At 45.8% G+C, this 27649-nt stretch overlaps 1 protein-coding gene across 1 annotated transcript; it reads left to right on the plus strand.

Moving 5' to 3' along the window:
* Positions 1-11130: 11130 nt before the first annotated feature.
* Positions 11131-25753, plus strand: LOC120913521 (CCN family member 3-like). The gene is made up of 4 exons (XM_040323500.1): positions 11131-11236; positions 16874-17072; positions 22134-22333; positions 25216-25753. Exons 1-4 carry the CDS (start codon positions 11171-11173, stop codon positions 25555-25557), a joined length of 807 nt encoding a protein of 268 aa, XP_040179434.1. The 5' UTR covers positions 11131-11170; the 3' UTR covers positions 25558-25753.
* The last annotated feature ends 1896 nt before the right edge of the window (positions 25754-27649 follow it).

Raw genomic sequence — 27649 nt, forward strand, 5'->3', positions numbered from 1 at the left:
CTGCTAAATCTCAGTATGGGCGGGAACTGCTAAATCCCAGCATGGGCAGGAGCTGCTAAATCCCAGCATGAGCAGAAGCTGATAAATCCCAGCATGGGCGGGAGCTGTTAAATCTCAGTATGGGCGGGAGCTGTTAAATCTCAGTATGGGCGGGAGCTGCTAAATCTCAGTATGGGAGGGAACTGCTAAATTCCAGCATGGGCAGGAGCTGCTAAATACCAGCATGGGCAGGAGCTGCTAAATCTCAGTATGGGAAGGAGCTGCTAAATCCCAGTATGGGCAGGAGCTGCTAAATTCAAGCATGGGCAGGAGCTGCTAAATCCCAGCATGGGCAGGAGCTGCTAAATTCCAGCATAGGCAGGAGTTGCTAAATCCCAGCATGGGAAGGAGCTGCTAAATCCCAGCATGGGCAGGAGCTGCTAAATCCCAGCATGGGCAGGAGTTGCTAAATCCCAGCATGGGCAGGAGCTGCTAAATCCCGGGCATGGGCGGGAGCTTCTAAATCTCAGTATGGGCGGGAGCTGCTACATCTCAGTATGGGTGGGAGCTGCTAAATCCCAGCATGGGCAAGAGCTGCTAAATACCAGCATGGGCAGGAGCTGCTAAATCTCAGTATGGACAGGAGCTGCTAAATCTCAGTATGGGCAGGAGCTGCTAAATTCCAGCATGGGCAGGAGCTGCTAAATCCCAGCATGGGCAGGAGCTGCTAAATCCCAGCATGGGCAGGAGCTGCTAAATCCCAGCATGTCTTGTATATAAGACCGCCCCATTAGCGGCTGAATAGCGCTGCGAAATTAGCGGTAAAGCACCGCTAAATATAGTGGTGCTTTACCGCCACCGCACCTCCGGCCCCAGTGTGAAAGGGGCCTAAGACTACCCAATGTCCTATGCCTACATACTTTTGCTAATAGGAGTCCCTCATTCCCATCTCAAAAGGTTGGGAGGTATGGGGTTGGGACACTGGAGTTTATTGCCCCTTTAACCACCTCAATATTGGGCACTTTTACCCTCTTCCTACCCAGGCCAATTCTTAGCTTTCAGCGCTCTCACACTTTGAACGAGAATTACCCAGTCATGCAACACTGTATCCAGCCATCACAGGCACTCATTCTGAGGGACGTTCCTGAATATCCACTCAGAACGAAGAAAGGCCCACCCGGCCGTTTATGTACAGTGGCCCGGCTGGGAAGTTAAAGTTCATTGCTCCCATTATCAATAAGGACTGCTGGGGTCTGAAGGAGGCCCAACCAGCACCAACAGGCCCCAGGTTGACAGACACTGGCTTTTATTAATTAAAACACGAGTTTAATGAAATGTAGATGTATTGCCAAAGCCTACCCAAACCAATAAAAATATATAGCCATATGAGTGGATTTGACAAATATTGAATTGATGGCTGCCAAGTCGTAGAGGAAATCGTAATTTCAATGGCTGTAGTGTTACACATATTCTATATTCTATGGGAATACTGTTTATTGCTCTCTATAGCACCATTTATTGGTGAGTTCACCTGTATTTATATATAGATATTAATATGTATCAATATGTACTATATGTTTCACATTCTAATTGAAGCATGTTTTTTCAAAATGTAGAAGCTCCTGAAGAAGCGACATTTCTAGTCGCGAAACATGTAGAGCCGTTTTTATTCTTCAAGGACACTTTGAATACACCCAGGAGATACTCTCTATGTTCAGCGGGGGTTTTGTTTGTTGGTACAGCCCCGCAGCAAATATTTATTGGACACATCTAGTATTTCCTGTGGAAAAAACATTTGGCCTTTTTCTTTTTTTTTGTATTTCTATCTTAAAATATTATGGGGTTGATTTACTAAAGGCAAAAAGACTGTGCGCTTTGCAAATTGCATTTGCATTCTGCAAGTGCAGTTGCTCCAGAGCTTAGTAAATGAGCAGAAGTTCTGCTGACTTCCATCATCCAATCATGTGCAAGCAAAAATGTGTTTATTTTTTTTTTCTTACATGTGATTGGGTACTCTTTGCAAAGTGAAGCTGTACCTCATTTACCAAGCTCTGGAGCACCTGCACTTCGCAAAGTGCACAGTCTATTAGCCTTTAGTAAAGTAACCCCCCATGTTTTTTTGTCCCTTTTTGATTTTGTTTTTTTTTTCAGCCTGTTGCCAGTACTTTCTTGTGAATTCAAGACACGGTGTGCCTGCTACCTGCCATCTTTTTGGACTTCTACATACGAGAACTGTGGGTGGTATGTACTTGTTTATCTGTGCTGGAGTGCATATTGGTTGCTGGACTGGTTATGAGAATTCATGGCACTCAGGGGAATGGCTCTGGCGCATTAGGCCCTATACTACAATGTTACATTGCATATATATGACGTGCCCTGTGCTTAATGTTGCTACTCATTTAGATTATGGCGTCTGTTCTAAATTTTGTCTCTTGGAATGTGCGGGGGCTGAGTGACGGGGTAAAGAGGGTGGCCTTATTTACTGCTCTGAAGAGACATGCAGTGGCGGTTGTTTGCCTGCAGGAAACTCACCTGCAGCCGGACACCCTAGCTACTCTAAAGAGAGGCTCATACCAAACTCAGTTCCACTCCACTCATACTGCATATTCCAGAGGTGTTAGTATTTTAATAGCCAATACTGTCCCCTTTGAGTTGCTACAGTCGGTTATAGATGACCAAGGGCGATATGTATTCCTGCTCTGTAAGGTAATGGGGGTTTTCTGTATCATAGCTAATGGGGCAGATTCAGATACAATGGTGCAGATTTGCACCGGCGTGGTGCATCATTTTTAGACTACACCGGTCCAGCGCGGAGCGGCAGTTAGGTGATTCAATAACCTTTTTTTGTCTACGATGCCCCAGCGGGGCGGATGTTAGACGGCGTAAGGCGGGGTAAAGCCAAATGGGAGTCACCATATGCTAATGAAGTGCCGACCGTGGCGCAGGGGTCACGCCGGGGCGCATTTTAGACCGCACATGCTCAGTGACATCCAGGGGTAAATGCCCCAATCTGCACATGCTCAGAACTGCACCCCGGCGTGAGCCCTGAGCTCCGCCGGCCCACTACCAACGCCCAGTCCATAAATCAGCCCAGACTTCCGCCCTACAGGTGCAAATGTACTCAAGCTTTTTTTTTGTAAGCTAGGTAGTTTGCAGTGTGTTGGTCAGTTATGGCTGATGATGAATCAGGTGGGCGAATGACCAACTTCAGCCCTGAGGAGAGGGCTGTGATTATTGAGGGCCTCTCCCAACATGGGGACCGCCTCTATGGGCCACAGAGTGCCTACACTGGCAAGGCAGATAAAATGAAAATTTTTGCGGAGATCACAACACAGGTGAATGCTTTGGGGGTGGCAGACAGGGAGCCCAAGCATATCCGCAAGAAAATTAATGACTTGCGTCGATTAGTCAAAGAGAAATTGATGTCCAAAAAAAAACATGCCAGTGGAACTGGAGGAGGACCAGCCAAAAAGATCATCCTGACAGCGGAGGACCTTGTTGTGGCCAGGTTCCTGGCTAGGGAGCTGGTGGAGGGCCTGGAGGGCTTTGATTCTGGGGATCAGCCCTTGAGGATAGGTAAGTGTGTTTTATCTTCTTTCGGGTGTGTTGCATGTGTGTGGGGGGGGGGACAAGTGTCAAGTGTGTGGGACCAACAACATCTGAATGTTTTGTGTCCTCCACAGATGTGCAGGATGGAGCTGGGCCATCATCGGCTGCAGACCGACCCACCACATCCAGGGTGGAGACTGCCCCTACATATGTGATGGAGGAAGTGGAGGAGGAGCAGGTCATGTTAGAGGAGGAGACTGTTTATTTATTGTTGGAGACCCCCATTGCTGGCCCCTCCCAAACCTCTCCCCTCATTAGACTTAGCCCCTCAGGGCTTGCTACCCTTATCAGGGATTCCCCCTCACAGGACCCCAGCCCCTCCAGGGCCAGCCCCTCACAGGACCCCAGCCCCTCCAGGGCCAGCCCCTCACAGGACCCCAGCCCCTCCAGGGCCAGCCCCCTCACAGGACCCCAGCCCCTCCAGGGCCAGCCCCTCACAGGACCCCAGCCCCTTCAGGGCCAGCCCTTCCACCCGGCCTCAATCCGCTCCTGCCCAGAGGAAGGCATTAAAAAAAACAAGGGGAGTCCCTGCAGAGCTGGAGTTAAGTCTTGCAAGGGACCAAAGCAGGCAGACCCGCCACATTGGGACTCTTGCGGGGGATCTGACCAGGGTCGCAGGTAGCCTGGCATCCTCTGCCGAGAGCCATGCTGCCTGCACTGTGGCATTGAAGGAGGCCGTTATGCAGCAGGCTGGGGACAGTCGGCTCCTAAACGAGAGCCTGCAGGATGTTGTGGGTAACGGGGCAGCCCTTTTGTCCTGTATGGGTGACCTGCAGGACACCACATCCGAGCTGGTTACTGAGGTCCGGAGCCTGGCAGGTGCTGTCAGAGAGGAGGGGAGGCTGACAAGGCGCCAGCAGCGCAGCAATATCACCCGCCGGCTGCGGATGCAGGCTGCCACGAATAGCTACCTCCACCGGCTAGCCGTGGCAATGGAGGGCAAGCAGGCAGCTATGGAGAGACTGGGGGAGGTTCCACCACCAGCCCCCCCAGCTCCACCAGCCCCCCCAGCTCCACCAGCCCCACCAGCCCCCCCAGCCCCGGCTCGCACCAGGCAACAGCGGCCCAAAACCTTAGGGACAAGAAAGAGCCCACGCAAGGGACGTTGATTTTTTTTCTTTATTTTTTGTAAACTCAGGTTATGATTCTTATTTATTTTTTAGATACTCAGGTTATGAGTCAATTTAATTTATTTCCCTGCACACGGGGAGTAGTGCAGCTTTCAGTGTGAATGGTGTGTGAATGTGGGGGGGCGACAATCCTGCCTTTAAGGTTTGTCACCCTCAGTCGTTGGGGAGAAGTGATCCCCACGACCCGTGTGAAAGGTGTATGAATGGACAGCAACATAATTGGAGCCTTGGCGCGGCGTTGCTGCTCCCTAGTACCATGGGGGTACTTCGGTCTAATCCAACTCATTGTGGATGTGGGGTGTGTGTGCTAGGGACCACAGTGGTGTGCATGCGTGCATTCTCATAGTGCCATGATTAATGTGTGTGTTTAACGAGAAAAGAAGCGTTCCACGAGGCGTGTCCTGACGGCTCTTCCATCAGCAGACGGGATAGCCTCTGGCAGGGGGGGATTATGTGGTTGGGGGCTCAGGTCATCACGTATGTCAATCTCCAGGCCCCTTCTCACTGCGAGGTTGTGCAGCATGCAACATGCCCCTATGATCTGGCACACAAAGTCTGGGGAATACAACAGGGTACCCCCAGACTTATCCAGGCATCGGAAACGGGACTTTAGGAGGCCAAATGTGCGTTCCACCACTCCACGGGTACGTGCGTGTGCTTCATTGTATCTTCTCTCTCCTGGGGTTTGGGGGTTCCGGAATGGGGTCATGAGATGGGGTCCCAGTGCATATGCCGCGTCACCTGGAAGGGAAAAGACAGGAGGATGTTAGTCATGCATGTGCCCCTCGTGATGTCTGCATCATGGGGAGGGACAGTCATACCTGACACCCATGTCACTCACCAACCAGCCAGCTGTTCCCGTACACGTTCTGTTCAAATTCTGTAGGGATGTTGCTTTGCCGGTAGATGAAGCTGTCATGGCTGGATCCTGGGTGTTTGGCACGGACGTGCCATATGAGGCATTGGGCATCGGCAATCACCTGTACATTGATGGAATGCCAATGCTTGCGATTGCAGTATATGTGCTTCATGTCACGGGGGGGCTGTAGTGCCACATGGGTGCAATCAATGGCCCCCACAGTGCGTGGGAATCTGTCAATTTGGTAGAAATCTGTCATTGTCTTCAGCCGCTGGACCTCCTGGGTGGGTTTTATGATTTGGTTGGCCATGCGTCTCAGGATTGCAGGGATAACCTGGTGCACACATCTGCTCATGGTGGATTGTGACATCCCAGCCGACAATCCACTTGTTCTTTGAAAAGATCCAGTGGCCAGGAAATGCAGTGTTGCCAGGACCTTCACCAGTGGCTGCACTGCATGTACGCGGTGTGTCTTGCTGGTGATGTCATCCTGCAGGGTTCTGGTTATTTCTAGGATGACTTCACGGCTGAATCTGTAGATGCGAAACACCTCCAATTCCCCCATGTCAAAGACGTCAATGCGCGTGCGGAATACTCTCTCCCGTGCCCTCCTACGTGCCCGTCGACGCAATAGTGCAAGGACCACGGCTGCCCCTGGCATGTTGGCACACAGATGTGTTGTCCAGCAAGTGTTGTTGCTCAGGTCGTGTGTAAGGCTGCTGCTTTAGCTGCTCTCCAGCTGACCTGTGCAAGTCTGGTGCAAAGCTACCCCTGCTTTTATGAGGGGTAACTTGGCGCCGGAATTTTCTCTTCCGCTCACCGGGAGTAGCCTGCGCCGGACAAGCTTAAGTTTATGAATCGGCCCAAAAACCTAATTTGCATATTTAAAACCAAAAAACCATGGCCACACCAGATCGGACCAGCGTAAATCTGCACCAACGCCGCGCCGGCGTGGAAAGGTTACACCGAGGCGATGAAGTCTATTTGGAGGCGTAATATGGTTCTCTGGGTAAGGCGCAGCGATCCGCCGGCGCAAATCTGCACTTACGCCGTGCATCTACCAAAAAAACGGTGTAAGTGCTTTATGAATCTGCCCCAGTATCTATATTCCCCCGCCATACACACCTGAGTGCTTAGTTAAGCTCTCACAATTTATGGCCCTGCATTCTAATGCTCCATTATGGGTGCTGGGCGACTTTAACAATGTGCTAAACAGATGTTTGGACAGGTTTTCGCCCCGGTCGGTGAGCAGGGCTGATATGGGGGGTATGACTCCTTTTGCCAAATTGATTAATGAGTTGGGCCTACGGGACATCTGGAGGGAGAGGAATCCTGAGGTACGGTTGTACTCATGTTACTCGGCCACTTACCATTGCTTGTCACGTATTGACCTTTGCTTAGGGAATGTAGGGGCACAAGATAGGACAGACTCGGTTCGGTATGTTCCTAGGAATATATCGGACCATTCTCCTCTGGTGTTGGGTGTCAGGTTTGCTCAACAAACACAAACTAGATTATGCAAAGTAAACCCATTTTGGTATGAACTATTCCCCGTTCCTGATCCAATTTCTGGGGCAATCGCCGATTTCCTTTCAGTCAACAAAGGTACCGCCAACCTGGCGGTGGTATGGGACGCCCTGAAGGCCCACCTGAGGGGACTCATTATTAAACAGATATCCAACATTAAGACTAAAACTAAAGAGTGGGAAAATACAGTTATGAGTATGGCTGGGGAAGCAGAAATACAATACATTCAGGACCCCACAGATGTTACGGAAAGGAAGTGGCTGGAGGCTCAAACGTTATGTCAACAAGTCACGTTGAATGCAGCCGAAAATAAACGTTTTTTTATTCAACAAACTTATTTTAATGAAGGGGAAAATACAGGGCACCTCCTGGCAGTGATCGCGAGAGCACAGCAGGGTAAGACACACATAGCACCCTTTCAAACGCCGCTTGGTGACACAGTCGGTGATCAGGCTCATGTTGCTTCGGTATTTACGGAATTCTTCAAAGAGGTGTATACATCCAAGGTGGATCCCACCGAGGAAGCGATCTCCAGCTTTCTGGGCCAATGTGCCTTACCTAAGGCCACGGCCCAGGAGGTATTGACGTTGAACGCTCCACTTAAATTAGAGGAACTATCGCTGGCTGTGTCGCAAATGGCAAATAGTAAAGCACCAGGTGCAGATGGGTTGCCCATAGAAACTTATAAAAGGTATGGAGGAACGCTTTTGCCAGGGCTGTTGGAGGTACTTAATGACTCCTTTGAGAAGGGTAGACTACCAGCCTCTATGGGTGAAGCTGTGGTGGTGGTACTTCCTAAGCCAGGTAAGGACCCTTTGCAGCCTGACTCTTACAGGCCTATATCGTTATTAAATTCAGATGTTAAAATCCTAGCACGGGTTCTGGCAAAGAGACTTTCCACGGTTATAGCCAGGCTGGTCCATGTGGACCAGTCTGGCTTTATCCCCGCCCGCTCCACGGCACTGAACATCAGGAGGCTCTCCCTGAATCTGCAGCTGCCAGTGGAGAACCCGGGACATAGAGCGATTCTCTCGCTTGACGCTGCCAAAGCTTTCGACAGCGTTGAGTGGAGGTATCTCTGGTCAGTGTTGACTATATTTGGCCTGGGGGAGGACTTTATCAAGTGGATAAAACTTCTGTACGCAGCCCCGTCAGCGAGAATCAGGATTAATGACGAGATGTCGGAGGTCTTTCCTTTGTTTCGGGGCACCAGGCAGGGGTGCCCTTTGTCGCCCCTGCTTTTTGCCCTAGCATTGGAACCCTTGGCCGCTATAATACGCACGTCCCCTGACATAGTGGGGTTTCGACGTAGGCATGGAGAGACCAGACTGTCCCTGTATGCGGACGACGCACTGCTGTATTTGGGGGACACGGAGGGGTCCCTGCTAGCTGCGATGCAACTCATTGAGAGATTTGGAGAACTGTCTGGCTTTGCCATTAACTGGCATAAGTCGGTTCTCCTTCCACTCGATGATCCTCCTTCGGAACTGCCTGGGATAGCGTCCAGAATACAAATGGTAGAATCCTTTAAATATCTGGGAATTGTAGTTACTAAAGATCCAACAGATTATGTGTCCCTAAATCTAAAGCCTTTACTAAGTAAATTTAAAACTAAATGCTCTGCCTGGTGTAAATTGCCTCTGACAGTAACGGGGAGAGTAAACCTAATTAAAATGGTCTGGGCCCCTCAGTTGCTGTATATCTTGCATAATGCCCCGGTGTGGATCCCGAAATGCTGGTTTCAACGCATAGACTCCCAATTCCGGTCCCTTATTTGGAATAATCGGGTGGCCAGAATAAAACTCTCCACTTTACAATACCTTAAGGATCAGGGGGGAATGGCTGTTCCCCATGCTCAGACGTATTTCTACGCAGCCCAATTACAGCACTTTGCAGGTTGGAACCAGCCAACAGTGACGGACCCTTCTAGGGCCCTGCTCATTGACCCCACCACCTCGTACTCTGCAATGTCTCATATGGAGATGGGTTTCCCTGGGGTTCCGGACAATAGCCCTACGATTTGTCTCTTAAAAAAACTGTGGAATGCGGTTAGGAGGAGGATGGGGATCATGGGTTTCTTGCCTAGTACGCCCATTTGGCGGAATAGATTTTATACCGAGTTAGTTAAAATTCAGGATTGCTCCAGGTGGGAGGCAGCAGGCATTCAATTCTTAAGTCAAATTTTCGATGAGGCGGCCCTGAAATCGTTTGAACGGCTGAAGGAGGAATTCCCTTTATTGGTCGGGTCACAATATCAATATCTTAGGCTAGCTCACGCGATTAGATCCCAGGGTCATTGTTCCACGTTGCGACAGGAGGAATCTCGCTTCTTAGGCTCAGTCTTTGAGGAAACTGAGAAAAAGGGGTTTATTTCCAGGAAGTACCTACAACTACTAGCACCCTTACAAGCCCCTGATGTTCTTCCCTGCAGAGGGAAATGGGAGAGTGATATAGGTCCGATAGATGGGGAGCAATGGGAGCAAATACTGAGTACAGGGCCCTTGGTTTCAGTCTCGGCAGCCCAAAGACTGTCGCATTTATTTATTCTTCACAGGGTATATCGGACCCCAGTTCAATTGCACCGATGGGGTAGGCGTGATACACCCATATGTCCCAAATGTCAGGCACACCCGGGAGACCTCATCCACATGCTGTGGAGGTGCCCCAAGTTGGTGAGATACTGGAACGCTGTGGTTAAGATCATTAATTCTGTCTATCAGGTCCAGCAGCCGGTAGGCCCACTGGTGTGCTTGCTGGGTGGCGTGGATGAGGACCTGTTCCTGCCTCCTGTGTACACTGCCTTGCTTAGACTACTGTATTTGGCACGGAAGCTTATAGCGAGATATTGGTTGTCTGCCCGAGTTCCGTCGAGCCGACAGTGGATACAGGAGGTCAATAGGATCCTTATAAGGGAGAAGAACACGTACCTGCACAGAAAGGCGCCACAAAAATTTTACAACATATGGCAAGGGTGGCTGAGTTCCCCGGAAGTGGCCCCTCCACAACTGGTACTTGACAGATTATTACTTGGTTGAGGACTGGGATGTGCGCAATGGAGGGATGGGATCATCTCTCTATACTAATGGTCGAGGAGTTCATGGGATGTATGGTCTAACATATGTGATACCTTTGGCAACAGGCTGGGGTGGTTTCCCCACCCCTTATTGTTTTTGTTTTTATTTTTTATTTTTTCCCTGTTCTTTTTACTTTTTTTTTTATTTTTATTATCATTTATCGCCTTATACTTCTTTTGTGCTCAATGTGCTTAAAAGCAGTGTGCCAGGAGTTTGGAGGAATTGCTTTAGTACTGCCACTGAGAATATGTACTGTTTCTTGGTTATATGTTTTACTAATTCTGTACCCTGAATGGCCTTGTTTCCTTTTTGCCGCCAATTAATGCTGTACATTCCTGGTATTCTGTATTGCCACTGTATTCCTTTTTCAAAAGAAAAAATAAATAAACACTTTTCTGATTAAAAAAAAAAGTAACCCCCATGTGTATTACATCACAAATTATATACGTGCCTATAAAGTACATTTTTCTATAAAATTTCCTATGGGAATACTTATCAAAATAAAAACTTTAAACAATGAACAGTAATATTAAATACTCTCATGGCACCCCACACTATCAAATACAGGAAGTGTGTTATTGGCAGAATCACCAGGTGAGAATAAAGGGGGGGTAAGTCTGAAAAAAAGATAACTAAAGCAGCCACCACATCTAAAGACCAGTAAGCTGCAGCATGTTATATTTTCGTTTTTGCGTTTGGATATGTTTTTTAATGGGCATTGCAGGGTTGTAAAAAAAAATTAAAACGTCATCTTCAATTCCAAAAAAAAGATAATGTCACCACTTCCCTACCTCACCGCAGTGTTATCACACCCTGCAGACATTCTATATATATGTATTCATGGAATTTTAAAGTTCATCAATGACACCACTTGTTGGCCTTTGTGCTCTGACTCACAGAACACTTCGTCCAATAGGATTATGTCTTCTTAGATTATATATGGAGGGCAGTCTTCTAGGGCAACCTAAGGACTCCTGGGGTCATCCCTGGCAATGGGACTGTACGCTGCAATCTGCTTTATTATATTGTCTGTGACACTGACATGGGCAGAGAGGCCGGTAAGACTTGGTCACAATTCTTTGTTTTATCTGTAATATTCATTTTGAGAATTATAGAGAGGTAGGATGTAGCGTGGAAGTATTCAGAGTACCATTACTAACCTCTTCTGAAAATACTTGTTCCCTGGCTGTCATGCTGTTCCAATGGCTTTAGTATTTCACTAACCCAGAGTCATAGCTCCCAACTGTCCCTGATTTCGAGGGACTGTCCCTGATTTGGAGCAATGTCCCTCTGTCCCTCTTTCCTCCTCATTTGTCCCTCGTTTTGGTCTGATCTATATAGATGTATATAAAATGCACTTTTTATCTATCAAATAGTGTTTTCTAGTGCTAAACCTTTCATTCAAATTGTAAATTGCTGCATTTGTAAATTTAAAAAAACAATATAAAGGAATAGTAGTGGTAAAAAAAAAGCCCTTGTGGGTTTAGCCAATCTGTTTTTTTTGTACAATTCTCCTTTAAGGGGGCGTGGCAATGGGTGTGTCCTATGCCTGCATGCTTTTGCGGATATATGTCCCTCATTTCCATCTCAAAAAGTTGGGAGGTATGCCAGAGCAAGTGTGAAGATTAGGGAATCTGACTTTCCTGACATGAATCCTCTTTCTAGGCCAGTGACACCCAAAGTATTAAAGCCAGAAACAGCCAAGAAAATTGCTTTTTAAAGGTTGAGGTCAACAATGGCAGTCCCCATATTTCTTCCAGCACAGGTTTCCTTTAATAAGGCGAAGAGCGATTTGGAAAATGCAGCAATCCATTGTGGCCAATCAGAAATCATCTTTCATTGTTCTGACTGCTAAAAGCTGAAATATGACTGGCTGGTATGAACGGACCGAACGTTCGCGCAAACTTTTAGAACCCCATTGAAGTCTATAGGACTCGAACGTTCGAATTCAAAAGTGCTAATTTTAAAGGCCAATATGCAAGTTATTGTCGTAAAACAGGTTTGGGGACCTGGGTCTTGCCCCAGGGAACATGTATCAATGGAAAAAAAAGTTTTAAAAAACTGTCGTTTTTTCTGGAGCAGTGATTTTAATGATGCTTAAAGTGCATTTTTTTTTTTTTTAATTCCTTTAAATATCGTACCTACTGGGTGTTACTATAAGAAAAAAGTAATTTAAAACTGCTTGCGGCTTTAATGTAATGTCTGGTCCCTGCAATATGGATGAAAATCATTGAGAAAAATAGCATGGGTTTCCCCGCCCCCCCCCTCCCCCCAGGTCATTACAAGTAGGGTTGTCCCGATACCACTTTTTTAGGACCGAGTACAAGTACCGATACTTTTTTTCAAGTAGTCGCCGATACCGAATACCGATACTTTTTTTAAATGTGTCCCCAAATGCAGCCATGTCCCCCCCATATGCAGCCATGTCCCCCACATATGCAGCCATGTCCCTCTAGCCATGTCCCTCACATATGCAGCAATGTCCCTCTAGCCATGTCCCTTGATGCGGCTGCAGAGGCGGGGGGGGAAAGGGGGGGGAAAGTATTCTATTTAGGTATCGGGGGTATTTGCGCGAGTACGAGTACTCCTGCAAATACTCGGTATCGGTCCCGATACCGATACTGGTATCGGTATCTGGACAACCCTAATTACAAGCCTTTGGCCCTATATATTTTGAACAGCAGTATACAGGCGGTGCAAACAAGACAGGGACTGTAGGTTTGTTGTTAAGTAGAATCTGTTTGTATTTTTGAACTGGTACTTTTTAAAGTGTAGCTCCAGCCAAAAAAATCTATTTTTTAAGCTTTTTGGAAAACATAGAGCAGTGAGTGCGCAGTGAGGTAGGGTACTGTAGTGACATTGTACAAAACAGCCATGCTGCTATCACTGCTGTGGTTTTTGATGCCCCTCGGCTTCCTGACTGTGTTTTAAAGGTTCAACTTCACATCTATGCGATGCATCAGAGTATGTGCCTTGCTGCAGAACAGCCTATTAACCTCTTGACCACTGGGCACTTAAACCCCCTTCCTAACCAGACCAATTTTCAGCTTTCGGTGCTCTCACAATTTGAATGACAATTACTCAGTCATACAACATTGTACCCGTCTGAATTTTCTTTCCTTTTTTTCACACAAATAGAGCTTTCTTTTGGTGGTATTTGATCACCTCTGCGGTTTTTATTTTTTGCGCTATAAAAGAAAAAAGACTGAAAATTCTGTAAAAAAAAAAAAAAAATCTAGCTTCTGTCATATTAGCGGGTTATTTCTCACACACAGCATATGCATACTACAAATTACACCCCAAAACACATTCTGCTATTCCTCCTGAGTATGGCGATACCACACATGTGAGACGTTTACACAGCGTGGCCACATAGAGAGGCCCAACATGCAGGGAGCGCCATCAGGCGTTCTGGAGCACCCAGGCCAATTCTGACATTTCTCTCCTACATGTAAAAATCATCATTTATTTGCTAAAAAATTACATAGAACCCCCAAACATTATATATGCTTTTTTTTTTTCAAAGGCCCTAGAGAATACAATGGCGGTTGTTGCAAATTTTTATCTTGCGCGGTATTTTTGCAGCAATTTTTTGAACGCGTGTTTTTAAAAAAAAACGTTTTTGTGCTTAAAATAAAAATAAAAAAAACAGTAAAGTTAGCCCAATGTTTTTGCATACTATGAAAGATGAAGTTACTCTGAGTAAATAGATACCTAACAGGTCACCCTTCAAAATTGCACACGCTCGTGGAATTGCGCCAAACTTCGCTACTTAAAAATCCCCATAGGCGACGTATTGCAAGGTATTGGAGTATTGTGGTATTGTGGAGTATTGGGGTATTGTGGAGTATTGAGGGTATTGCGGAGTATGGGGGGTATTGCACAATATGGGGGGTATTGCAGAGTATGGGGGGTATTGCAGAGTATGGGGGGTATTGCACAGTATGGGGGGTATTGCACAGTATGGGGGGTATTGCAGAGTATGGGGGGTATTGCAGAGTGTGGGGGTATTGCAGAGTGTGGGGGGTATTGAAGAGTGTGGGGGGTATTGCAGAGTGTGGGGGGGTATTGCAGAGTGTGGGGGGTATTGCAGAGTGTGTGTGGGGGGGTATTGCAGAGTGTGGGGGGGTATTGCAGAGTGTGGGGGGGTATTGCAGAGTGTGGGGGGTATTGCAGAGTGTGGGGGAGTTTTGCGCAGGGAGGGATGGCTGGATCTGTGACTGCAATAGTCACAGATCCAGCCCACAGTGCTGCTGCTGACACCCGCTCCCCCCCCCCCCTCCTCTCACACTGTACCGATCGGTACAGAGAGGAGAGGGAGGAACCGGCGTCATTACATGACACCGGTTTGTTTACAAGTGATCGCTCCGTCATTTGACGGAAAGATCACGTGGTAAACGGCCGCTATCAGCGGCAATTTACCGCGATCTGTGATGCGCCGGGTCTTCTAGACCCGGCGCTCACAGATGATTCCGGGATCAGGGACGTCCTCCCAGAATAACTCCACCGCGCTATAGCAGTATTTTCGCTATGGCGCGGTGGGAAAGTGGTTAATTTGAGAATGAACTGCCTGCCACCCCTCAATAGCACCAAAGTGCATGGGCCTTTTTTTTTATTTCATTTTTTAATGCCGCTGCACCAAAATGTATGGTGCTTTAATTAGCATGCATTTTTATTTTTGTGATATTTTTTTATTTACACACACACACATATATATATATATAATGTGTGTGTAAATAAAAAAATCACAAAAATGCATGCTAACAAAAGCACCATGCATTTTTTCAAATCATGATCTTCATTCTAAGATTCTTCGTGATTCTCATTTTTCCCAGAATCATGCAGCTCTACTGCCTTTAGGAATTAATATGAGAAACACCAGCAAATCTATTGACGTAGCTTTAGGTGCGGACTGTGCAGAGGACACAGACAGTACACCACGTGAAAATACTGCAGCTAGCACAATCACATGCCTGCCAGTATATTAGGAAGAGCGGATCTATCTAAACTCAATACAGTGTATAAATATATATACAACACCTGGGATGCATATATATCCTCTACACACTGTAACTCTAACTGACTAGCCTGCCTGCCTGCTCTATCTAACTCCAAAAAATGACTTTGTCTCTCTCTTTCTTTCTCTGTAAACCACCAACACACTACACAAGGCCGACTTCCAGGCAGCATTATGTAGTGTGAGACACGCCACTAGAATTTGGCGCGAACGGCCCAAAACATTTGTAATTCGACGAACGATCGAACGTTCGAATCGAATAAGAAGCTCATCCCTAGTGGCCAGATGACAGGTCCGTGTCCGCTCAGTTTATGCAGAGCAGACAAGGACAGAGCCCGCTCTGCTCTATGGGCAATCAGGTGTAATCAGACACTGTCTGTTTACACCCGACTACCCTCCAAATCGCCTAAAAAGAGGAGAACAGGTCCCCTTCCATTTGTTTTTAGCAGACCTGAACGGATCAGGCATTTACAATCAACAGTCCCTAGGGGTGAAGAGCAAAGAAACAATCCTGGACGGCCGCACACTGATAAGGCATCTTTATTGCAGATAAAAATCCAATACAGTCAATCCATATTTAGCAAAAGCAGGGATGTACAACTGACACGTTTCACACCATGTGTTGGTGCTTAGTCAGACTGGAACGGATCAAAGGTAGGTGGGTGTAGATGGACACAAGTCCGTTTACAATCCCCAGTCCCTAGGGGTGAACGGATCTTCCGATAAGGTCCTCCTGAGAAACTTGCTGGTAGACCCGATTAAAAAGGTTGTGTGAAAGCAGCCTTTGTCCTGGTTATTATTTTCTCCAATACAGAGGGTAATAGAAATCAATTTATTTAAATAAACTCCTTACTTAAAGTGGATGTAAACCCACTCTCATCCCTTCTAAACTACTGCCATAGTGCTGATCTATAAGGATATACATGCCTCCTGCATGTATCCTCACCTGTCAAATGTCTCCCCTCTGTCTGTTATAAGAACTGAAAAACTGCAGATTCTGGGGGGGGGGATCTGTTGTCTGGAGCTCGGTGGGTGGAGTCGTGATGTCAGTAGACTGCCCCGCCCACTTATACACTCCCCTTACACTGAATTCTGCTATGCTCACTAACATCCAGTCAAAATCCAGAAAAGTAACCACATGACTTCAGAAAAGGAGTGGGGGTGGGAATTAAAAAATAATGCCAGTCTCCAAGCTAGTGCATGAGATATGTAAATAACCTGTCATTCACAGCAAGTGGGCGGAACGGACTTAGATTTTTCTCTGTAAGGCAGTTTTATCTCACTGAACAATAAAAAAGGATTGCTCAGAGCTGGAATAACTCTGAGTGGCAAGACTGGGCACAGATTATAGGAAATCTTTTACTCTACATTGTGACAGCAAAAAAATAAAATAAAAAAATTGGGTTTACATCCACTTTAAGAGAAAAAGACAGTCCAGAAAAATGTCAGTGACATATAATATATTATATACATGTAATAGTCTCAAAATAAAATAAAAATTCCATGGGAATAACTGAATCTCACTCTAAAGCCTTGTACACACGATCGGAAAACTCAGACGGAATTTTTTCATCGGATATTCCAACCGCGTGTGTGCCCCATCTGAGTTTTTCCATCGAAAATTCCAAAAATCAGGTGTACTGAAGACTAAAGTCTTTCCTTTTTCTTCATTCATTAGGAATGTCCTCAAGTTTGCGAATGCCCTGAAGACCCCACCTGCCCTCTTGGAACAACCCAGGACACTTGCGGCTGCGCATGCAATGTGTGCGTCCAGGATATTGATGCTGAGTGCGATGGATTCAGACCCTGTGACAACATGAAAAACCTGACCTGTGATTATCAACTGGACCCTACGAAAAAACAAGGAGTGTGCAAAGGTTGGTGAATAGCAGTTTTTACCAGAAACAGTTTATGTTGTCCTGCTTATGATTTATAAGGGCAATGCCAGAATTTGCTGTATAATCACTAAAACTGTATTCTTGATCATGCACATTGATCACAAGCAACCCTTTGTTAATAATGGCTCACCTATCTCTGCTCAGAATGTCTTGGCTTTTTAATTGGGCACTATAAAAGATTTGGGCCAATTGGTGCATTATATATATATATACACATTTTACTATGTATATAAAAACTTTATTTTACAAGTAAACATTTAAAACAAGGCGTTCTAAATTGAAACTGTATACAAAGCCATATAGTGATGAGCAGTGGGGCCTAGTTACTCTTCTGACCTGATCAGCTGTGCGTGTAACCTGAGCTTTACTGTAAATGCCATTTTTTTGTGAAAAATGAAGTGCATGACATCATGCTCTTCATTTTGCTAATACGTACAAAAATATATTCACTTGCTGGGAAGAAAAGCTTCTCTTTGGGGTCTTGTGAGGTTTTTTTTCTCATGAGATGGAAGTAGTGTAGTACAGCGCATGGGCAAGATCAAGTGCATGACGTCATGATCTCCAATTCACTCATGCACAGTATCACAGACATTTTCAAAATGGCGGCACAGGATAGGGGGACCCAGTCAGAACAGAGGCAGGACAAAAATTATTTACCGTATTTATCGGCGTATACCGCGCACTTTTTTGCCCTGAAAATCAAGGCAAAATCGTGGGTGCGCGGTATACGCCGATACCCGCTTTCCCGCGCCGAGTTTGAATACTGCGCCGACATATACCGAGTGCAGTACACTCGGGTATAGTTGGGCAGTCTCGGCTCCTTCCGTGCTCACGTCCTGGACGTACAGGACGTCAGTGCGAGAGTTGCCAAGCCTGTCCGACAATACACGAGTGTACTGCGCTCTGTATATGTCGGCACAGTATTCAAACTTGGCGCGGGAAACGAGCGTGGAGGACGCGAGGACGCTGCAGAAGGACGCCGGACCCGACGAAGAGGACACCCAAAGCCGCAGACGGACGCCGGACCCAGCTGGCTGTATATTTTGGACTTTGAACAATAAAAATTATTATATATATATATATATATATATATATATATATATATATATATAAATAAATAAATTATATATATATATATATATATATATGTGTGTGTGTGTGTGTGTGTAAATAAAAAAATCACAAAAATGTATGCTAACAAAAGCACCATGCATTTTTTTTGAGAATCGTGAGAGAATCATGATCTTTATTCTAAGATTCTTCGTGATTCTCATTTTTCCCAGAATCGTGCAGCTCTACTGCCTTTAGGAATTAATATGAAAAACACCAGCAAATCTATTGACGTAGCTTTAGGTGCGGACTGTGCAGAGGACACAGACAGTACACCACGTGAAAATACTGCAGCTAGCACAATCACATGCCTGCCAGTATATTAGGAAGAGCGGATCTATCTAAACTCAATACAGTGTATAAATATATATACAACACCTGGGATGCATATATATCCTCTACACACTGTAACTCTAACTGACTAGCCTGCCTGCCTGCTCTATCTAACTCCAAAAAAATGACTTTGTCTCTCTCTTTCTTTCTCTGTAAACCACCAACACACTACACAAGGCCACACTACTTCCAGGCAGCATTATGTAGTGTGGGGCGTGTACTAAACCCACTGAGCCATAATTTGCCAAAGCCACCCTGGCTTTGGCCAATAATGGCTCACCGTTTTTTGCGCGCTGTGATTGGCCAAGCATGCGGGTCATAGTGCATGCTTGGCCAATCATCAGCCAGCAATACACTGCAATGCCGCAGTGAATTATGGGCCGAGACACGCCACTCGAATTTGGCGCGAATGGCCCAAAACGTTCGTATAGATATATATATAGAGATAGATAGACAGATATATACTATCTCACAAAAGTGAATACACCCCTCACATTTTGGACATTTGCTCTCGGAATTTCCGACAACAAAAATTTGAGAGCTGGTCCCCATTTTTCAGACAACAAAAGTTGTTGACGGAAATTCCGACCGCCTGTACACAATTCAACGCATAAAAATTCTACGTATGCCCGGAATCAATTCAAAGCATGCTCAGAATCATTGAACTTAATTTTTCTCGGCTCGTCGTAGTGTTGTATGTCACCGCGTTCTTGATGTTCGCAATTTCCGACAACATTTGTGTGTATGCAAGGCAAGTTTGAGCGAACATAAACGGAAAAAAAATCTACGGTTTTGATGTCGGAATGTCCAATCGTGTGTACACAGCATGAGGACATGGATTTCTGAAACCATGTCCTGTGGTCTGATGAGACCAAGATAAACTTATTTGGTTCAGATGGTGTCGTGTGTGGCGGCAACCAGGTGAGGAGTACAAAGACAAGTGTGTCTTGCCTACAATCAAGCATGGTGGTGGGAGTGTCATGGTCTGGAGCTGCATGAGTGCTGCTGGCACTGGGGAGCTACAGTTCATTTAGGGAATGAATGCCAGCATGTACTGTGACTGAAGCTGAGCATGATCCCCTCCCTTCGGAGACTGGGCCGCATGGCAGTATTCCAACATGATAACGACCCCAAACACAACTCCAAGACGACCACTGCCTTGCTAAAGAAGCTGAGGGTAAAGGTGATGGACTGGCCAAACATGTCTCCAGACCTAAACCCTATTGAGCAACTGTGGGTCATCCTCAAATGGAAGGTGGAGGAGCGCAAGGTCTCTAACATCCACCAGCTTTGCGATGTTGTCATGGAGGAGTGGAAGAGGACTCCAGTGGCAACCTGTGAAGCTCTAGTGAACTCCATGCCCAAGAGGGTTAAGGCAGTGTTAGAAAATAATGGTGGCCGCACAAAATATTGACACTTTGGGCCCAATTTGGACATTTTCACTTAGGGGTATACTCATTTTTGTTGCCCGCGGTTTAGACATTAATGGCTGTGTAAGTTATTTTGAGGGGACAGCAAATTTACACTGTTATACAAGCTGTACACTCACTATATTGCAGCAAAGTGTCATTTCTTCAGTGTTGTCACATGAAAAGATATAATAAACTATTTACAAGCGTGAGGGGTGTACTCACTTTTGTGAGATACTGTGTATATATATATATATATATATATATATATATATACTGTATATTAAACCTCTGTATATAGAATACAGAAGAAATAATCGCAATGATAAGATTGTGCTGCAGACGCAGTACTCAGAGATAATACAAGATAACTCAGACATACTGATTAAATAACAGGTTCCGAGGATTATTTACAGTACAAAGTACTGATAGGGAGACCTCAGGTGAGGAGTCCTGGGAATGGTGTGCAAACAACTCTTCCAAAAGCAGATGTCCTGGTTAACCGCAATGTAAAACTGACATTTACCCAGGATTACATTCTGCTTAAAGAATCATTTCACAAAACATGTTGGGGGGTGATTATCAATTCTGCTGAACAGTAAGGAAATACTACACAGTAGCAGTGAGACCTGAAATAGATCTACTACAAGATTTCAGCTTGTTTCATACATTTCACCCATAGCTGCTCTTAAGTAGCCCTGCAACAGAATGAAACCTGACCCTGACCACTAGTTATCTGAATTGCACCCTGACGCTTTAAATCCAAGTACACACAGGTGGCAAAGGGCTCTAAAAACAGCTTTGTGGTGAAGCAAATTTAACTTGGCATGTTGTACATGACAGATAGTGCTGCTTGCCAAACACACCCATTAAGGTAATAGGTCCATACCATGATGGGAGTATTAAAAAAAAAAATTATTAGAAAAAATTATTAGAAAAAATTATTAGAAAAAAATAACGTTTTGAAGGTACTGCATAGGCACAAAAAAAAGCAATTGTAAAGTGCATTTTTTTAAAATATTAAAATAATAAACCGGATTATACTTACCTGCTCTGTACAATAGTATTGCACAGAGCGGCCCCAAACCGCCTCTTCTAGGTTGCCCCAGATCTTGTCTCCTCCTCTTTTGTGTCTGCCCCTATAGCAAGCCACGGAATCGGTGTTCCTACTTTACAGTAACACAGGATCTATGCCTTCTGTACTGACAGAATGGCAATCTGCCTTCTTTACATGTGTACAGAACGATCAGAGGGAGCCGGCGGACATCAGGTGTAGATTCACAGTGGAAGCTAGCCGCTGGTGGCGCACACTCACGCCCAAAACACAGAAGTGCAGAATCATGTATATATACGTGATCCTGCGCAGCGTGGCTGCCCTGTAGTAGTTAAACTTCTATGAGACGGTCGGCAGATCGCCGCCATTACAAGTAAAAAAAAATAAATAATAATAATTCTGACCCCTATTTTATAGGCGCTATAACTTTTGCGCAAACCAGTCGCTTATTGCGATTTTTTTTTATTTATTTTTTTACCAAAAATATGTAGAATACGTATCGGCGTAGACCGAGAAAAAAAAATTGAGCTATTTTATATAGCAACAAGTAAAAAATATTATTTTTTTTTTCAAAATTTTCGCTCTATTTTTGTTTATAGCACAAAAAATAAAAACCGCAGAGGTGATCAAATACCACCAAAAGAAAGCTCTGTTTGTGGGGAAAAAAGGACGTCAATTTTGTTTGGAAGCCACGTCGCACGACCGCGCAATTGTCAGTTTAAGGGACGCAGTGCCGAATCGAAAAAAGTCCTCTGGTCAGGAAGGGGGTATATGTGCCCAGTAAGCAAGTGGTTAAAAGAGAAGTATGGGTTTGGGGATTTTTCCTCCATCATACTTACCTAGGTGAATGCAGCATCGGTCCGAAGCTGCATCTGTCCCCTGGCGCCTCTTCACTGAGAACCGAGAGACCAATGGCTTGGTTCTCACAGCTCCCCGAGTAGAGAGCTGCTGACTGTCAATCAGCAGCTCTCCACTCTGCTCCTCTCAGTGGAGCACTAAGATGTGGAGGGGCTGACCGCCACTGCTGTGGCCAATTTAAAAAAGGTTGAATTTTCAGGGATCACTATGGTGTATTGCACTCTGCTCATTGGTGTTCGTCCTATGTAGCTCCATGTCCTTGTTTTGTGTCCACAGATCAAGAAGAAGATTCTGCACCAGTGTTGGACTCACCTACCTGTAAACCTGCCACTGAGTGGACCCCCTGTTCAAAAACATGTGGATTTGGGAACTCCATACGTATAACGTATGAAGAAGAGACCTGTGTTCCAAAGGCTGAGCGAAGGCTGTGTATGATCAGACCCTGCAAGGGACAATATAGCAGAGCCAATTACACGGTGAGAAGTGGATGGTGGAAATGTTGTAGAGTGTAGACAGATTTCTGGACCCAAAAAGTCTTCTGTAGGGGCCTGTGGGCCTCTAAACATTGTTCCTCTACGTGGACAGGCTCTTCATTGTGCCTCCTTGAAGAAGGAGATCCTGTAGCCTCCCCGCACACACAGAGGTTATCCTCATACATGGAGAGGTTCCCATTCACTCAAAAATACTGTATTTATTGGCGTATAACACTCACTTTTTTACCCTTAAAGAAGAGAAGAGGGTAAACTGTGTCTATTTCCCTAAATAGCTTCCTTTACCTTAGTGCAGTCCTCCTTCACTTACCTCATCCTTCAATTTTGCTTTTAAATGTCCTTATTTCTTCTGAGAAATCCTCACTTCCTGTTCTTCTGTCTGTAACTCCACACCGTAATGCAAGGCTTTCTCCCTGGTGTGGAGTGTCGTGCTCGCCCCTCCCTTGGACTACAGGAGAGTCAGGACGCCCACTAACACACATATCCCTTCTCTATCTGCAACGTAGAGAGCGTCCTGACTCTCATGTAGTCCAACGGAGGGGGCGAGCACGACACTCCACACCAGGGAGAAAGCCTCGCATTACTGTGTGGAGTTACAGACAGAAGAACAGGAAGTGAGGATTTTTCAGAAGAAATAAGGACATTTAAAAACAAAATGGAAGGATGAGGTAAGTGAAGGAGATCTGCACTAAGGTAGCGGAAGCTTTTCAGGGAAAACCTTTACAACCCCTTTAAAACCCACTTCCAGCCAAAATGGGATCCTGTGTAATAGTGTGGAAAAGGGTTAGAACCCTTCCCAGCTCTAACTCCCGTGAGCTCTCTCCCGACCCCTTGTTTTCCTGGGATGCTCTTCATCTAGGCCCTACAGCTAAACTTAACCTCTTGTCTTCCTCTGGCTCCTCTGCTGGCTTCTGCCCAGGATGGCAAGCCCTCTCAGCAGGGGCCCCCTCCAGGCTGGACTCTGGAACTCTGCCTCACACGAGGATGCTGTAATTGCCCCTCTGCTACTCTTCTCTATTTATGGGTTCTTCCCCCTCCTTCTGGGCACACCTCTCCAGGGATTGGTGGAAGCTCCATAATTATTTAGACTGCAGTCTCTGCCTTCCCTTCCACTATGTTTTAGAACTCTCCAGAATATGGTGGGAAGTAGCAGAGCAGCTGCCTGTGAAAACCTGAGCCGCTATAATCAATTAACCCCTGCTACACTGATCCGCCAAACTAAATTTACCTAGCAACCTTACCTAAACACAGCAGGGTGCTACAGTATCCCAGATAGCAAGGGTTTATGCCACAAGTTTATGGCAGTAATGGATTGTAAGTCTTGTTAACTTGCTGCACATTTCCACTGCCAAGTTGTATGCTTGCAGAGCACTTGAAGTTCTAGTTGACACTTTTCCAATTTGTAGCAAATTCGCTTGACAAGTCTTTAGCAAGAGCAAAGTTGCAGTGGTGAGTCTACAGCAAGAGTTCTGCAAGTCTACAGCATGAAAATTCAGCCACACTGCCCCCTGTGGTGGGATGACTATTGCATAACATAACTGAATCAGAACTTGCAGCAGAATGTTTACAAAGAAAGTTGATCTGGAGTCATGCAATGCGGACTTGTTGCAATTGTGCAACAAACTTGTGGAGCCTGGAAAGTCTATCAATACCTGAGCAAGTCATTTTTATACTTGCAGCACAATTGCTTGCTATCTGGGATCCTTAGGCTATGTTAAAGGGGGTGAGTTTTGCTCCCCCCACCAACATTGGATTTATATTGTGGTATAGTAGTTCAGTATCAGATAGATTTGTGGGAAATCTTTGCTGTCACCAGACTGAAATGAAGACATATTGGGGTTATTTATTAAAGGAAAAATCCACTTTGCACTGAAAGTGCACTTGGAAGTGGAGTTGCTTTAGATCTGAGGGGGACGTGCAAGGAAAAAAAAACTGGCAAATTCTGGTGCAGCTGTGCATGGTAGCCAATCAGCCGATTGGCTTCTATGCAGAGCTGTACCAGATTTTGCTCTCTCCAGTTTTAATAAATCAACCCCAATGTGGATTTGCCTTTCGTAAATAACCTCTATTGTGTCTTCAGGCTTCTTTCACGCTTTTTGGAAATGAGTCAGTACTATTAATTATTTATATTTAGCGGTTTCCAAAAAAGCTCCCCATTTTGAAGCAGCATCCAGTTTATTGGACTGGGATTCTTGAAATTGCAATTATATTACCCATATATACTCGAGTATAAGCCGACCCGAGTATAAGCCGAGGCAACAAATTTTTACCACAAAAAAATGGGAAAATGTATTGACTTGAGTATAAGCCTAGGGTGTCCATCTGCATGCCTCACTGTGTCCATGTGCATGCCTCACTGTGCCCATGCCTCACTGTGTCCATGCCTCACTGTGCCCATGCCTCGACTGATGTTTAACATGGGAGTCTATGGAAGGGGTGTCCGGCTTTGAAAAATCGGTGCTCCCTGGCCATAGGTCCCCCGGACAACAATCTTTGCACACTTGTAGAGGGAGAGAGGGGCTACACATGTGCCAAGTTTGGGGTCCAGGGGACCTACGGCCAGCTAGTACCGGGTTCCCAAAATCTGGGAGATCAGGCACAAAAGAGCTGAAAAAACACGTAGTTTCGTGTTTGTTGGCCGGAAATTCTTTGCTGTTTGTATGCAAGACAAGTTCATGGCCCATGCCCTTCGGACAAAAGTCCTACGCTTTGTCTGCGGAAATGATCAGGCTTTATAGTAAAATAAATAGTTAGAGTTTCATGTATTTAACACCAGGGGCCACATCTTGGGTGTGGTCACGGCACCTCCCTCATGACTTGGGAAATCCTAATAATTTGTACTAAATAGCATCTTGTCTCTCCTACAGGTCCTGAAGCCCACCAACGCCTGTAGTCGCGTCCTGCGCTGGTCCCAACCTTTGCATGTTCGTTTCCGTGACTGCCTGTCAAGCCTTCCTCTACTCCCTCGATTCTGCGGCCATTGCTCTGATGGGCGACTCTGCAGCCCCTCCGTCACTGAAACGCGTCCAGTGGCATTTCAGTGCGCTCACCTTGATAGAAAAGTCATCCGCCAAGTGATGTGGGTGCGGCGGTGCACCTGCGGGGGCAAGGGATCAAAAAAGGGCAAAGGGAAGAAAAAATTGGAGGTGAGACCTATGGAGTTGGGGAAGGAGGATACAGAAGAAATCGAAGAAGTGGAGGAAATATAAAGCTGGATCTGCTTAACCTGAGAAGGAAATGAGAAACAATGGATATAGGGATAAATATGGACCAAACATGGAAATGTACAAGTGACTGATGATTACACTTACAGCCTATTTGTCTTTTAAAATGATACATATATATATAGATTATTAGCTAGATTCAGAAAGACTTAGGCTGGGGTATCAGTAGATACCCCAGCCTAAGTCTGAATCTGCGCCAACGCTAATTTAAGCGTATTCTGGTAACCAGATACGCTTAAATTAGGCTCAGATACGAGCGGCGTAAGTGTCTTACACCGTCGTATCCTAAAGTGTAATTTTTAGGCTGACCGCTAGGTGGCGCTTACATTGCGGTCGGCGTAGAATATGTAAATCACTAGATACGCCTATTCACGAACGTACGCCCGGCCGACGCGGTACAGATACGCCGTTTACGTAACGCATTATCAGGCCTAAAGTTATTCCATCAAATAGCTGGAATAGTAATGTTAAGTATGGCCGTCATTCCCGCGTCGAAATTCGAAAATTTTACGTCGTTTGCGTAAGTCGTCCGTAAATAGGGATTTACGTCATTTACGTCCACGTCTAAACCAATAGGACCGTGCGGCGTACTTTGCCACAATGCACACTGGGATATGTAGGCGGACGGCGCATGCGCCGTTCGTAAAATACGTCAATCACGTAAGGTCACCCTCCATTAGCATAAAACATGCCCCCTCAGCCGAATTTGAATTATGCGCGCTTACGCCCGCCCGATTTACGCTACTCCGCCGTAACTTAGCAGGCAAGTACTTTGTGAATCATGTACTTGCCTCGCTAACTTACGGCGGCGTAGTGTAAATGCCCTACGCTACGCCGCCGCAACTATGCGCCCGCCTACCTGAATCCACCTATAAAAGTGTTGTTTGAATGGAATCTGTCACTTTGCCCTTTCGGGTGTAAGGGCCGATTCACACCACAGAAACAGTCCGGATGGGTTCTGGATGCGTTTCTGTATGCGCATTTTTTGTGTTTTTTATGTAGTTTTAATGCATTTTCCCCTCTTTTTTCCCACAAAGTTTTCTGTTTTGTTTTTTTGTTTTGCGGCAATGCATTTTTGATGTGTTGTGTCGCATTCCAGTACAATTCTGTGCAGAACGTATTTTCTTTTTTCAGTGTTATTTTATTTCTGCTTTAAAAATCCATGGACAGTAGATTATATGGGTTCCAATGGCATAGTTCACGCCAGTGCAGTCAGTTCCAGTGCGATCCAGTGCAGAAAAAAAGTAGACCATGCAGTATTTTTTCTGCACAGAACTTTAGGCCGGATTCACACCTATGCGAATTGGATGTGGTTTTCACTGCATCCAATTTGCATAGCAGGAGAATGTGACTGGCTCTCTATGGAGCCGGTTCACATATCTCCGGGCCGGCTGCGGAGCGCACTGCACAGAAACGCTGTGCGTCTTTGGTTATATTTCAGGGCTGAATTGAGGCAAAGATTCTGCCCTGGTTTGTCCCTGTAACAGCCGGTTTAGGTGTAAACCGAGCCTGACTGGAACGTGGCAAAACGCATAAAAAACGCACCGGAATGCACTGGAACGCATTATATGGGAGAAAAAAGTAGGAAACCTTGGAAAAAAGAGAAAACAAGAGAGGGAGAAACACACTGGAACGCATTGAAAACTAATAAAATATGCACATGCAGAAACGCATCTGGAGTGAGTTTTTGTGGTGTGAACTGTAAGTAAAAACAAACCCAGAACACATCCGGAGTGCGTTTTTGTGGTGTGAACTGGCCCTTAATGAAAGGTTCTCCTAAAATATTAACACCGTCCCACCCACTTACACTAAGCTTCCCTGTGCTCTCCTGCTGTTCGCTGTATGCACAGGGTGTGCTGGATGTGCTTGGGCACATCCTAATCACCCTGTGCGGCGCAGATTCCCCCTGCTGCCCAGGCTCCCTGGGTAATTTACCGGCCCTTTCCCTTTCTGAATGAAAACAGTGAGTGATCAGTACTTATCACTCACTGTGTTCAATTATAACTGAAGCATATTAAACTGTTAACTATGCTCCCGTTTGTGAATGAACCGGAGCACTTCCTATTCATTCACTGTC

Source organism: Rana temporaria, chromosome 9 (genome assembly GCF_905171775.1).
Source record: "Rana temporaria chromosome 9, aRanTem1.1, whole genome shotgun sequence".
Taxonomy (NCBI): domain Eukaryota; kingdom Metazoa; phylum Chordata; class Amphibia; order Anura; family Ranidae; genus Rana; species Rana temporaria.

Excerpts from the sequence above, each read along its gene's own strand:
- LOC120913521 (XM_040323500.1), top strand. The coding sequence starts at position 11,171 with ATGGGACTGTACGCTGCAATCTGCTTTATTATATTGTCTGTGACACTG. Across the intron at positions 17,073-22,133 it reads AAAACAAGGAGTGTGCAAAG|ATCAAGAAGAAGATTCTGCA; the intron begins GTTGGTGAATAG and ends TTGTGTCCACAG. Across the intron at positions 22,334-25,215 it reads ATAGCAGAGCCAATTACACG|GTCCTGAAGCCCACCAACGC; the intron begins GTGAGAAGTGGA and ends TCTCTCCTACAG.